The sequence below is a fragment of the Peromyscus maniculatus genome, chromosome 16 (assembly GCF_049852395.1).
Source record: "Peromyscus maniculatus bairdii isolate BWxNUB_F1_BW_parent chromosome 16, HU_Pman_BW_mat_3.1, whole genome shotgun sequence".
Classification (NCBI taxonomy): domain Eukaryota; kingdom Metazoa; phylum Chordata; class Mammalia; order Rodentia; family Cricetidae; genus Peromyscus; species Peromyscus maniculatus.
This window is the reverse complement of record NC_134867.1, coordinates 45,901,731-45,915,836: the sequence shown is the minus strand read 5'-3', so window position 1 is coordinate 45,915,836 and position 14,106 is coordinate 45,901,731. Positions and strand designations below refer to the sequence as shown.

The 14,106-nt window shown below is 40.8% G+C and overlaps 1 protein-coding gene across 13 annotated transcripts in view; it reads right to left on the bottom strand.

Annotated features, from left to right (window-relative positions):
- Phactr2 (phosphatase and actin regulator 2) overlaps positions 1 to 14,106 on the bottom strand; it is a 270,721-nt gene that overhangs the window by 81,855 nt on the left and 174,760 nt on the right. For all 13 annotated transcript variants that reach the window (XM_076552729.1, XM_076552740.1, XM_076552736.1 and 10 more), the window contains exon 2: positions 7,083 to 7,250. In XM_076552729.1, the coding sequence (XP_076408844.1) occupies positions 7,083 to 7,250 (168 nt within the window). The remainder of the gene's footprint in view (positions 1 to 7,082; positions 7,251 to 14,106) is intronic.

The following is a 14,106-nucleotide window of genomic DNA, read 5'->3' as shown; positions in this document are numbered from 1 at the left end:
GCTTGGGTAAGATGGAGTCTCAAGGCAGTTTTCATTTGCATTTCTCTGATGGCTAAAGATGTTGAACATCTTCCCAGTATTTACTGGACGTTTGTATTCTGGCTTTTGAGAACTGTTTATATAGTTAATTAGACCAGCTTTTGATCGGAACATTTGTGGTTTGGATATTTGATTTTGATTGTTTCTTTATATATCCTGGATATTAATCCCTAGCTGATGTGTAGCTGGTAAGGATTCCCCACCCCACCCCCATTCTGTAGGCTGCCTCTTCGCTCTGGTGGTTGTTTTCTGTGCTGTGTAGATACCTCTTAATTTCATGTAGTCCCATTTGTTAATTCTTGATATTATTTCCTGTGTTATTGGAGTATGTTCAGAAAATCCTTGCCTATGCCGGTATATCTTGAAGCATTTTGCCTATATTTTCCTCTAGCAGTTTCAAAATTTCAGATCTTATATTAAGCTCTTTAATCCATTCTGAATTGATTTTTGTGCAGAGTGAGAAATATTCATCTAATTTTTTGCTTCACATATGAAAATCCAGTTTCCCCAGAACAACTGGTTAAAGCAGCTGTCTTTTCTGGAATGTATGTTTCTGACAGCCTTGTTAAATAAATATCAGCTGGCTGTAACTGTATAGGTTTATTTATGGTCTTCTCAGTCTTTGAGTTTGTTTTTGTGCCAGCACCATGATATTTGTTATTATTGCTCTGTAACATAATCAGAAGATTTTAAAAAAATGTGTGTGTGTGTGTGTGTGTGTGTGTGTGTGTGTGCTTGGGTATGTGCATGTGAGTGCAGGTGCCTGCAGAAGCCAGAAGAGGGAACTGAATTCTTTGAGGCAGGAATACGTGGTCGTCAGCCACTTGATGTGGGTGCTGGAAATGGAACTCCAATCCTCTGCAAGCTGCAGGAGCAGTGCATGCTCTGACTCCTGAGCCACCTCTTCAGGTTCCTCCATTATCATTTAAGATCAGGGATTGTGATACTTCCAGCGTTGTTCTTTCTGCTAAGGATTGCTTTAGTCATTTGGGGCCTTGTGTGCTTCTGTGTGAATTTTACTTTTTTTTTTTTTTTTAAGTGTTAGAAGGAATGCATTAGTGCTTAAAAAAAAAAAAACAGACTGAATAAAGAACTGACCTACAGTAGCCAAAATGTAGTGGGAGAGGTTGATTCACACTTATAAAAGGCAGCATGAGGACGATTTGGGTTGTGGAACAGTGAGTTGGCAGTGATGTATCCTAACTTTGGAAGTGGTTGGGCAAGACTATTCACATATTAAAATTCTTAGAATTGTAAAATACACAAACACACCCAAAAGAAAAGCAAAACAATGAATGACCTTTTTGGAAGGCCCTGGTTACATATTCAGGAATCTTTGCACATCTGTGCTCCCAAAAGCCATGTTACAGTTGGTTCTAAGATCTCAGAGGTGCACACTGTTGTGGCCACAGGGAGTAAATATATTTTCCTGAGGGATTCAAGGTTCATTGATCTGTAGCAGCAGCAGAGAGGCAGAGCAGGAAAAAAAATTCTGAACAAGGCAAAATACCATGTGTTTCCTAGAAGGGTAAGGGTTTGACATGTTTGGCATAGGTCAGTACTCAAGGAAAAGCCCCATTTCTAGGGACAATTCACAAAGAATGCTTCCAAGAAGTGCTGCCCAAACCATCCCTGGTAACTGTGAGACCCATAGTTTGGAGATCACTGAAGTGTTCTCCCCCCCACCCCCATTCAATCCATTATTATAAATAGTCTTCTCGATAAAAGGGAGTGTGAGTGAAGTTGGGAAACGCCTTCCTTTGCTCTAAACTGGAAAAAAATGAAAGACATGTAAGAGTAGAAAAATTATGTAGATAAGGGATGATGAAGAGAAATGCTCACAGAGGAAAGGGAACTCAAACTACAATCATAACGCTGACAAGAGAATTGGCCCACACTGAGGAAGAGAGCTCACGGGTGGGGATCCTGTGAACACGTGCCACAGGTGATGGACACAGATGGAAAGGAGACAGTCATCCCAGCGTCCTCAGGCCTGGCTCTCTCTAACCCATATCCCTCTCCTAGACACAGTGCTGGTAGCAGATGAGATAACAGCCAGCAGCTGCATGAGCGTCAAGCATTGTGGCCGTTGGAGATGATGCATGAAGAAGGAGAGCCCTATGTTAACACCGTTGGTGATAGAAGGGTGTGCATATGATCTCTAACTCGTGTAATTCCTCAACAGGATTTCTCACGGGGCTTTTCTTTCCCATGACGTATCCCTGACCACTCCATTTTAATAATCTCCCTCTATAGCCCGCTTTCAACTCTTTGCTATATTTTTCTCTACTCACTCACCGATAGTCTACATGCTTATTTGAGCTGACTTTCTGCTTCCTACTAGGCGATTGAAAAGAGAAGGGAGTTGACCTCAGTGGACTAGAGTCTGTGACAGGGCCACCACTGTCTACTCCCATGGCAGGCATGCCACAGATGGAAATGTTAAGGAACTATGTGTGGACCTGGTTGCTGTGTGCCTATTGCTTAGTTATGGAACTCTGCCCTGCTATAGTACATTGGGAAACAGGGCAGATTCTGTCTTACTGTTCAAATATGGTGTGGAGATGAGTACTACATGACAGCACATCTGCTTTCTCAGTGGAATCAGAGGTAAGAATCAAATGGCTTCCAGGTATTTATACAACCAGAGCAGGCCTTAACGAGGCCTGAGCCATCTCTGAGAAATCCCTTCACTTTCATCCTTTTTCTGCAGATATGGAAAATAATCCCGGGCAGCAATATTATGCTTCCATGGTTACAGAGAATATTATGCTTTTCTCGGACCAAACATAATTTTGATCCTTGCCAACCGTGTTTCTGAACACGCACTGCTGAAAATCGGGCCAGCCAAGCGGAACCAAAGTAATTTACTCAGACCAAATCCGTCTTACAGCAAAAGCTGACCAATGAGGCAAACCTATGTGTAAGTGAGACCTACCCAGGCCCGATCATTCCTGATCTGTGCAGGAAGTTACCTTACAGGGCTACCGTGTAAGGAAACTGTGGAAAGTGTGGGCCGCGGTGCCTTTTTGCTTCCAGACTCCTATTTCCAGAGGAAAGTGGGCTGGCTATCCTAGGCCAAGACTCCTTGCTAGGAGAAGTGGGTAACACATCGCTTGAACTTTGTAAAGTTGCTCTCATGACTTGGGGAGCCAATCTGAAGGGAGTTCTTGGAGCAGAATGTGGTACGTAACAACATTCAATAAAAGCGATTATTATTAGGTACCGTAAGAGCACTCTCAAGTGACTTCAGGGTTGTGCCAGATGGCTCTCTCCAAGTTATTCTGATTCCTAGAATGCTGCAACTTACAATGACACTATCTAAAAATCTCCACAGGCATGCCTTTGCCATTACTAACAGCGCACGGGAGACCACAGCGCTCATGGAGATTAAGCCTTGATTTTCTTTATCTAGGAGAACAGTCTGCTTTTCAATAAGGGCAAAAGTGAGGAAAGAGAAATTTCCCCTAGTTATTTTTTGTTTGTTTGTTTGATTGCTGTGTGTCTTTTGAGATGAGGTCTTCTTACAGTGCCCGGGATACAGTGTACATGTGCACAGAGCTTTTGCGCATGACCTCCCTCATTCTCTGTGTTTCCTCGTGGTGTTGAGCAGGGCCTTCTCTGGAGATGGGTGCTGAGTGTGGGGAGAAAATGGAAGCAGCAGGTGTGGGCGATTTTCAAAACATCTGGTTTTGATGGTAACAGGAGACAGAGCGGAGCAGTCAGAGGAATAACCGTGTTTAGATTGCGGGTCTTGCCTGCGTGCTTGGCATTTGGGAGACACAAGATGTTTAAAAAGCCAAGGGCTGTGGATATAATCACTCAGTGTTAGAGTGATTGTCTAGCTCCTGAGAGGACCTGGTTTTAATCCCTGGGACTGAAGGAAACCAACAAAGAAACAAAGATGCTGAGGTTATACTTGTATCTGTTGCCCTACAACACAACAAGGGGAAAGAATTAGAACGGAAAGAAACAGAAATGACATTCTGGATTCTAAAGGGAAGGAAGGGAAACAATCTGAGCTTAGGGGAGACCGAGGAAGGCCTCATGTACAAGATGAGACACAGCAGAAATGGTATGGGTGTGGAAATGGTATTCCGGGAAGGGGGGTGGGGGTGGAGGCGAGCTCACGGGACACGGCCGCCATTCCAGTTTGTGTATGCTGTGATGTTCACACACACTGTCGCAGCCTAATGGCATATTTCTCAGAATGTGTCATGCCACAAAGGTACACATGACTATGGATGGAAAAGAGCGGTGTTCTCCTGGCCTGGAGAACGAGTCAGAGTTACAGGTACGTTTCTGCTTAGGAACAAAGGCAAGGAACTGAAAGTCTGTGTACAGACTCAGTCGGCCTCATAGGTAAGATGCTTCTTTGAGCTTTAAAGGGGCATCCCGAAGCATTGTTGGCTCAGGACCACTAAAACAGACCAAGGTTGAGACTCCTGTCACCACATGTAATGAAAATGGCACCCACAAATTCACGTTACAGCTTATCTTCTGCTACCTAAATATCCCGCTGGTCTGGGAAAGGCGATATATTATCACTGACCTTGGAACACGGCGAATATCATCAGCCTAGGGCTGTAAGGGACCGACACTGAAGAGTTAGTTTTCTCTCCCACCTTCTCTCCCAGTCCCAGATACTGTGGAAGATCTTGCCAAGACTGTGTGTGGTCTATGTCATGTTCAAACAGCCTGATTTCATTATTTGAAATAGCTTTTTCAAGGAAGACACCATTTTTCTTGGTTACTTCCATTTTTTGGTTATATCTTTCTTCAACATGAAAACAAAAAAAGCTGCTACCCCATTTTAAGTGCTAAGAACTGAGCTTAGCCTCATGGATGATACCATGGACTCATGGATGATACCATACCATGGATGATACCATGGATGATACCATGGACTCTACCACCGAGCTATAGTCTCAGCCCTTTTGGTGTCTTTGTTTAAGCTTCATGGATACTTCTCCAGGTCTCAATAGAAATTAAAGCCTTAAGATAAACATACAAGTGTGGTGAAAACTATTTTATAATTCAAATAAATAATGAAAAAAAGAAAAAGAGGAGATTCTCTGTAGATGTCCTCTCTAAAGAGAAACATTAGTAGCTTCAGATCTACATAAAGGGCAACACAGATAACTGAAAGCCTGTCTTCTCTCAACATCTTAATGTGATAGTCCAGAGAATTACTCCCATCTCGAGTAACCATGGTAACTTGGAGAGCCGGATGCTAGCAATGCTTGGGAAAACATGAGAGGAGAGCACTTCAGAAGGGCAATGTGGTTCAGTCTACTCCCAAGAAGCAGGGATAACAGATGTCTAGCCAGGAACTAGGAAGCCAAGAGTCTCCCTGATGTCCAACAACAGAATCTGGAAGAAAAACACCTTAGAATTCAGCTCATCTAATTCCAATTTTAACAAAGAAAATGAGGCCCAGAGGCTGGTTTGATCTGGGTCATCTAGTGTTGGGTAGAAAGAAAAATCACTTAGTGGTCATCACTCAGCACACTGTCCACCAACTTCCACTGGTTTCTAATCCAGGAAGCCCTTAGACACACAAGAGGTCTCAGTATCCATTTTGTGCCAATCCAGGTCTCTATCATTTTTCTACTTGTTTTTTATTACAGATATTTCCAAATATCAACCAGTAGAAACAAAACAACAACAAACTCTGGAGCATACTGTCTACAAATGTCAACTCCTGACACCCCACTCCCACCCCATTTTTATAACTTCCTTTCTTCAAGGCAATTCTGAAACAATTCTCAGGTATCATTATTGCTCATTAGATAGCAAATACTCAGATTTTCTATCTGAGTGTGAAGCAGGGACATGTGTCTCTAGGGATCCTTGGTTTTCCTGTTACACACACTTGTGCTGTGTCTAGCATTTTCTGTTTCACAGCTCAAGGACACAAGGGTAGTCTTACATAGACCAATAAGATCTCCTCTGTGATCCTGCACACATGGGGAATTTTGATAAAGGGATTGTTTTGGATAGTAAGCATGAAGAAAGCCAAACTTATGTCAAGAGATAAATGCATTTTTGTCCTCAAACAAAATTCCATGGACACCTAGCATTTGTTGAAAATGAGCTTACAATCAAAACTAATTCTCCCCACATGTCCACGTAAAAGGTACCAAGCAATGACATTCTTTTGATTTATTTATTTTTTCTCATACAGGGTCTGCTAGTCATCCATTCTTTTACTTCAGTTTAGGGTCTCACTATACTCAGGCTCACAGTCCTCCTATATCCCCCTTTAATGGGTTGGTGCTCATGTCACCATGCCCACCCCAATGTAATTCTAGATGTTTAATAAATCCATAAAGTAAATGACAATAAAGTAATTTCCCATCATCTTTTCTAAGACAGAAACTATTGCTTCGTTCTAAGGATGTGATGGGAAATTATTATAAACAGAAAATACATCAACACTTCCTTCATCCAGTCTCTGGAAAAAACAAAACAAAACACAACAAAGAAGAAATAAAAAAAAAAGTTCTGGGGCAGGTGTGGTGGTACACCCTTGTAATCTTAACATGTGGGGGTGAAGTCAGGAGGATCAGGAGTTCAAGGCCAGCCATGGCTATGTAGTAAATTCAAGGCCAGCCTGTAACAAGATCCTGCTTAAAGAAGACTAAAGTTTTAATCAATAAATATGTTTCTATTAGTAGCAGTAGGTAGAAAGCATATGACTATGTATGTATGAAAAAAAATGGGTGTTTGATACCATGACACTGACAGATACCATCTCCACCTCCAACCTTTCACTGTCCCTCTGCTTCATCACATGTTGTTACCTCTATGAATGGACAAAAGTGTATTTTAATGTCAGGCTACATGAGAAAGCCAAAGTCAGAACAACTTAGGGGCAGCCAGAAAGGTTGAACTGTTTGATCTTTAAGTGAAATCATTTCATGTTAAACACAAACTCACATTCTTTCAGAAAAAAAACACTCCCCTAAAACCGAATGTTCGACTGGCTGAAAATGCTAACTAACCACATCTCCATCTTGCCACTGTGATAGCAATCGTACCTGCTGAGGTTTCTCTGAATTTGTCGCTGGTCTTCTTCTTCCTCCATTTCCAAGGCTTGAAGATCTTACCAATGGTGGAGAGTTTCCCCTTTCTCTTGAAGGGAGGTGTCTGGGAACCTGCTGGGGGGCCATCTGAGTTCGCTATGGAGGCTTTGTCTAGTCCATCAACTGTATAAAGAAAAATGAAGTCAGAGAAAAGTTGCAATAAAAGTTTGAGACAATACTATCTGTCTTTTCTTGGACTGTTAACAGCAACCTTGCCTATGCTCTTTGGAATCTCACATAAAGTCTGTTTTGTCCCATCCTGCAGCTGGTAGGATTCCCTTGATATCAATCAGGGATTCAATCAATCATCAGTTATAGTCCCCCTAGGTAATCATTTTGGGGAAAAAGAAAAAGAGTGCAAAACTTACATAATAGTTAGGGCCAGATAAATAAAGGCCTGTGAACCACAGCAGAGCCCATCTGCAGTAATATATCAATACTTTGTGCAGAAATCCAGCACTCTCAGAATTCCTGAAACAGGATGCTCCTCCATGGTGAGCTCAGCATTCTCAACTACGGACTTCACAGTCATGGCACTGGGAAAACCATGGTTTCTCCTTCACAAAGGACAATTTGGGCCGGGCAGTGGTGGCGCAGGCCTTTAATCCTGGCACCCGGGAGGCAGAGGACGGTGAATCTCTGTGAGTTCGAGGACAGCCTGGTCTACAAAGTGAGATCCAGGACAGGCTCCAAAAGCTACACAGAGAAACTCTGTCTTGAAAAGGCCAAAAAAAAAAAAAAAAAAAAAAAAAAAAAGGAAAAAGAAAAAGAAAGTTTGGTGCCAGGTAGCTAAACTCTGTTTTATAATACTAACACCACAGTGTGCTTCTGTTACAGAGAAGTTTTCAGCCTCAAATAAACTGATAGTTACCATTAACAAGAAGAAATTTGTAGGAAATGTGGGTATTGCATGTGACAATCCATTATCTTCCTATGCCTTCAGTATTTTATCATTCAGAAGAAAGGCACATTCTGGAGTTGCCTTACACTGTGTTCTAAACAGAAAGAGATAATAATGGCTTATATAACCCCCAACTCCAAATCCTAGAAGCAGCCCACAATGACAAACTATGGTATTATTACTAAATTTACTAAAACAGCACTCATTCTTTTTATAAAATGGATATACAAACAAATACATAATTAGTTAAGAGCAACACAAAATGTTGTGTTGAATCTAGGCGGCAGATACATGGAGGGTTCAAGTCTTTCATCTTCTCTGAAGTTTTGGAAACTTTCACAATAAATATTAACGGGGAAAACAAATTAAAATAAAATTTGTATAGCAAAGACCTCCCCTTAGCAGAAGGTAGGGTAGACCTACTCTTTCCATTATGACTCTTGCTAAAACCATTGCATAAATCCATTCATATAAACAACATGAGTACATTCAAAAATACCAAGCTGAAAAGACTGCACAGAAGAGAATATGCACTGTGTGGTTCTATTTTTATAAAATTTTAAAACAGGCAACATGAACCAAAGGCAAAATAAAAAAGATGAAAAAAAAAGAAAATCAGTAGGAATTAACTGAGGAGATGGAGAACTGGGCGAGACAAAATTTATCAAAATATTGGTTGCATTATCACACATCTTTATGATTTTTGTGCATTTTACTTTATGTAAAATTAATCTTAGAAATCTCATAGAGTGAAGTCTAACTGATAAGTGTGCTAAAGTGATTAATGGTGAACTATGCTGATATCCATCAAAAACAAATGAACAGATAGATGGAAAGAGCAGATGGATAAATACCCAACAGAGCAAAGCACTCAGTTGTTGAAGGTGTATGGTAAATATGTGAGGTATAGGGTGAAATGCTTTTATCCTTTGCATTATTTTTGGCAACTTTCATAATAAAAACATCTGGGGAAGGGGACAAGAAATAACAAAACTCAAACAGCATGCACTGCTACTTCAAGGAAGGTATTTTTAAGATACTTTTGCTAAGTACAACTTGGAGAACAGCAACCACCCTGCACGCTACAGATTTTTAAAAAGATGATTATGAAGTGGGAGAGAGCAGACCACCCTAAGATTTCAGACTGCAATAAACAACATGATGTGGGGACCCACAAGTTCTATTTTTTCCCCCACATCTCTTGCTCTTGTAGCTATAACAAACCAGAAAGACCAGTGGGCATGGGCCCAGAGAGCCTCAAGCAAAAGCCTGCTCTTTCTAGCCATCAGACAGGGGGGAAAAGACAACCTGGGAAGACAGAAAAGTTTCAACCACAACTATTCTGCTCTACCCAAATACCACAGAGGAAACTGTGATCATACGTGCCAGCAAAAGCTAAAGGCAGGAATGAGACGTTCACTCTCATGAGCCTCCAGAAAGGATCCTAATACCTCTGCCAGAGTTATGCTAACAGAAGACAAAACAGGAAGACCTCCATGCCTCTGAGCGGGTAGGGAAGCATCCTGCAGAGTGTCAGTGGAGAGACTATGCATGAAGACTAGACTTTTACCCCATCCGGCACCTGGGGCTTTGTCAAACCCCTGTCCTCTGGGAATTCTAGCCCTGCCCAATTTTAATGAAGACCTTCATATAGGGTGTCAACAAGAACGTAAGTAGAGAACCTGGATTTGCACCTCTGTGCAAGTGTGGCAAGCTGGCAGCCATTGCTCGCTTGCTGGAGAAGTGTTAGATGAAGTCAGTGGAGGCAGAAGGTTTAAGGAAGATGTGGAGTCTCATGACATAATACACAAAAAGCTCAAGTTTTGGTTAAAAAAAAAATCCCCTGACATATCACGAGCCAAGAAAATTTCAAACTGAATGAAAAACATCAATCAATAGTTACCAGCAGTTAGGTAACTAAATCCGGGTGAATTTTCCTTCCAAATACATAGGGTAGGTAATTCCACCTCCTCTTCCTTGTGATCCCAGGTGCCACCTAGGCAGAGGTACCACAGGCTGTATGCTATTAGTGGCCCTCATCCCACCTTCAGCCATACCACAATAGAAAGAGACATGAGAGTGGCAGTCTGCACACTAAGTTAAAGGGAAACCTCCATGGAGAAACGAAATCGTCACATCTACTCCCGTTCAATTGCTTACTGTGAACTCCAGGACAAACGCACAGAGGAAGAACTCACGGAGGATGCAAGTGTGAATTTTTCTTCTTCGTGAGACTTGATACTGAGATCTCACAGGAAAGATTAATTTTCAACAACTGAATATTGTAAAATACAAACAGGCTGACTCGTGCAAACAGAAGAAGTAATGTTTCCATTTGAAATTCATCTCCGTGACTACAGACCAACATCTAGTTCTTACTATCTTACACGGGAAAGGGAATGGCATCACCCAGACCATATACCTGGTTCTTTGACACACCATAAAGATTGCAATTTCCACCTGAACCAGTGAAGCTTAGTATATTTTGCACTTTTTAAATAAAAACAAACAAAATTAAAAATGTAGCAGTTTCCTTGACAACACAGGGTCAATGAAGTACGAAGACTGTTGTGGAATATTATTTGAAGACGTGTTACATTTGTTTATGCTGTGAAACGTTTGCTTAATGATGCAAAGATGTGTTGTATTTTTTTTAACCTTGCATTTGTTTAACTCTGTGAGGCTGTGTTCCTGTGCCTAACACCTGATGGTCTAATAAAGAACTGAACAGCCAATAGCGAGGCAGGAGAAAAGATAGGTGGGGCTGGCAGGCAGAGAGAATAAATAGGAGGAGAAATCTGGGAAGAAGATTTCTAGGAGTGAGAGAAGGAGGGGGACTCTAGGGGCCAGCTACCCAGGTACACAGCATGCCACTGAGTAAGAAGTAAAGAAAGGTATATAGGATAAAAATAAAAGCCCAGAGGCAAAAGGTAGATGGGATAATTAAAGAAAAAGCAGGCTAGAAATAAGCCAAGCTAAGGTTGGGCATTCATAAGTAAGAATAAGACTACGCGTGATATATTTGGGAGCTGGGTGGCGGGTCCCCCACAAAAGAGTAAAAACACCAACTACAGGAGACAGTTGTTGAGTGGACAATGACTCTGTTAAATTCGTGACTGCATACAGAATGAATGACAATACCTTTCTTATTGGGCCTTCAGGACTGTCTTTATCTAAGGTACCGAAGGTGGAGGCCGGCACCAGCAGCACCAGGGTATGTTCACACGTGTGAGTGTGCAATGCACATGTCGTATATCCCCTGGCTGAATGAATCTACTTGTGGTGTTTCATCCTGGGGTATGTTCACATGCGTGAGTGTGCAATGCACATGTCGTTTATCCCCTGGCTGAATGAATCTACTTGTGGTGTTTTATACCGGGGTATGTTCACATGCATGAGTGTGCAATGCACATGTCGTATATCCCCTGGCTGAATGAATCTACTTGTGGTGTTTTAGAACAGCTACACTCTTACTGAAAACCAGCCTTGCTGTTACCGACTGTACAATGACACAGTTGACCCAAATGCCACTGTACTTCTCTTAAAAAATGACGGGGAGAAAACTGTCACTGGCTTTGAAGAAGTATAGGTGGAATATTTTCTCCAGACACCTGGAAATTAGTAACACCACTGATATTTCTATGATTTTTTCTTTTGAATAAACTTATCATCAAAAACCCCTTTGAAATCTTCTGTAAACTCTTCCTTCCAAGCCCAACAGAGCTTGCATTTATACACAGAGACAAAGAAAAAAAAAAAAAAGCTAGGCCGTATCTAGCTGTTTTTCAATGTTAATTTTCATCTACTTTCTTGTTAATTTCATTTTTTCCCTCTTCTTATGAAAAGTATGTTCCGATATAGGTCAGGCTGGCCTTGAACTCATAATCCTCTTCCCCCAGCCTCCCAAGTGCTGGGATTATGGCAGCATACTATCACATGTAGCAATGATCTACTTTCCTCTTCATCATTACCTTCTGGTTCATACTAGAGACCTACATTTTTAAATGCAGCACATTCTGAAATGCAGTCATGGGCTTCATTGAATATGGAAATTTTACATGCTGTAGCTCTATGTATTTTCCTAGTGAAATAAGCCCACACCAATGAGCTTCCTTGTGTTGCCAACTGGTAACACATCAAAGAGAACATGCAGATTTTATTTTAATTTAAACAGAAACCCAAGCAATCTCAATACAAAGTGACTGTATGGGTCAAAAAAATAAATGAAGCTAGATTATTATTACATTAAAATTATGAACTTTGCTGTTCCTTCCTCTGAAATCTAAGAACAGACAGGGCTTCTTAGGAAAGGTCAACTATTTAATAGGAGAGTTTATAGGTTTTTAAAAACAATATTTTGTGTTTTATGATATGTCAGACACCTATTTTCCTGCACACACAATCATTTCAGTCAGAAAATGAGGCACAGTATTCCATTCATAAATCTGGTAGCTGAAAGGTCAATTAGAAAAAAGCCCTATAAAAGACCTCCTGATGTTGACTTGTGCAAGTTGGCAGCCACTCTGTGAAAAAGTAGTTTAAAAAGATGGTCTCAACTTTCTCTAAATATCCTTAAATACTTGCAGGTGAAATTGGATGCATTTCTGAAGTCCAATAATAACAAAACCAGACAGATCATGTGTGGTAAATACATTTCGCTAAGCCCATGCTTTGAGGAAGCTAAAAAGCAAAAACAAAAACAAGCAACCAACCTTCATTTCCTTAAAATGTGGTTTCTGAGACATCTTTCCCTTTTTATACACATATATGATTATTTAATCATTATGATTATGTTAAAATTATCACTATAGATTCCTACCATGTTTTGTGTGTGTGTGTGTTGTGTGTGTGTATGTATGTGTGTGTGTGTGTGTGTGTGTGTGTGTGTGTGTGTGTGTGTTTCCCTTAAAGTTCTACCACTAACCTTTAAGCACACAGAATATTCAGCAAGGAAATATGAGCATAGTGCATTGGAAAGATTTAATTATAGCCCCTCCATTCAACTGAAGCAATGATGTTGTATATGTCCTATCATTCATGAGGGCAGACATTTAGAACCAAGCAGATAAAAAGGTCACAGTCAAGTAGTCCTATAAGCCATTGCTGATGACAATGTATAAGGTGGCCAGTGGGCATCCTTGATCTTATTCTCATTGATCACAGTTTACATTCGTTTGAGCCAAATCTCTTCCCTTCTTTGGAAGTAAGATGAATGACCAATGAAGAAGGAAAAAAATCAACTATAGGACACCCCATTTGGGTACAGGTTAGAAACCCCTGTATGTGTACAGTGAGATGCTATACAAGCAAGCAAGTGGATGGTTGATGGTGGAAGTTACAAACAAAGAAGTGGGAATCTAGAATGTTCCACATGACACCAATGACAGTTGGGGATAACTGCATAAACTCAGGTTTTGCAAGCTAGGAAGACAATAAATAGATTATCAGCATGGACATACACATTGCCAGACATTCCCATATGTTCTTTCTTGGTTTCTAACAATGTTCTAGTCTATTCCTTACAGAAATGGTTACTTCTAGGGTTGAGACACAGAAATACTAGAAGAGCCTTTAGCATCTTATAGCACTAGGAATTAAGGAAGAACTCTAAACAAACTGAACAGTGGATGCCAGAGGAACACAGGAGGTAATCCAAAGAATCCCCAAAGGCAAACGTTGGAAAAATTTGGGCAACCTAACTAATATGGTACTAACTTATAACCCAAAGTATAAAATAAATGTCTATGGGTCCATACTTATATAAATAAATCTTAAAAAAAATGTGGGGCAAAAGAAATCTGTACAGATGAGTCCCGATAATTTACAGAAGGAGCTTATCATCACATGGCTGAAATGCTACAGCAGTGCAATTCCTTCTAAAGAGTAGAAGTGTGGAGGATGAGTGACTTTATAATAAAGGAGGCTGACAACTACCTCACCCAAGGTGACCAAGGTCAATGTCATCTGTAATAGATTGTGTTGACAGTAGTATCCTTCACTGATGTGATGAAACGGGATCTTCAAAACCCACAGCCCGATGTCAATATGAAAGGACACAGGACAAGGCCAAGTTGAGGG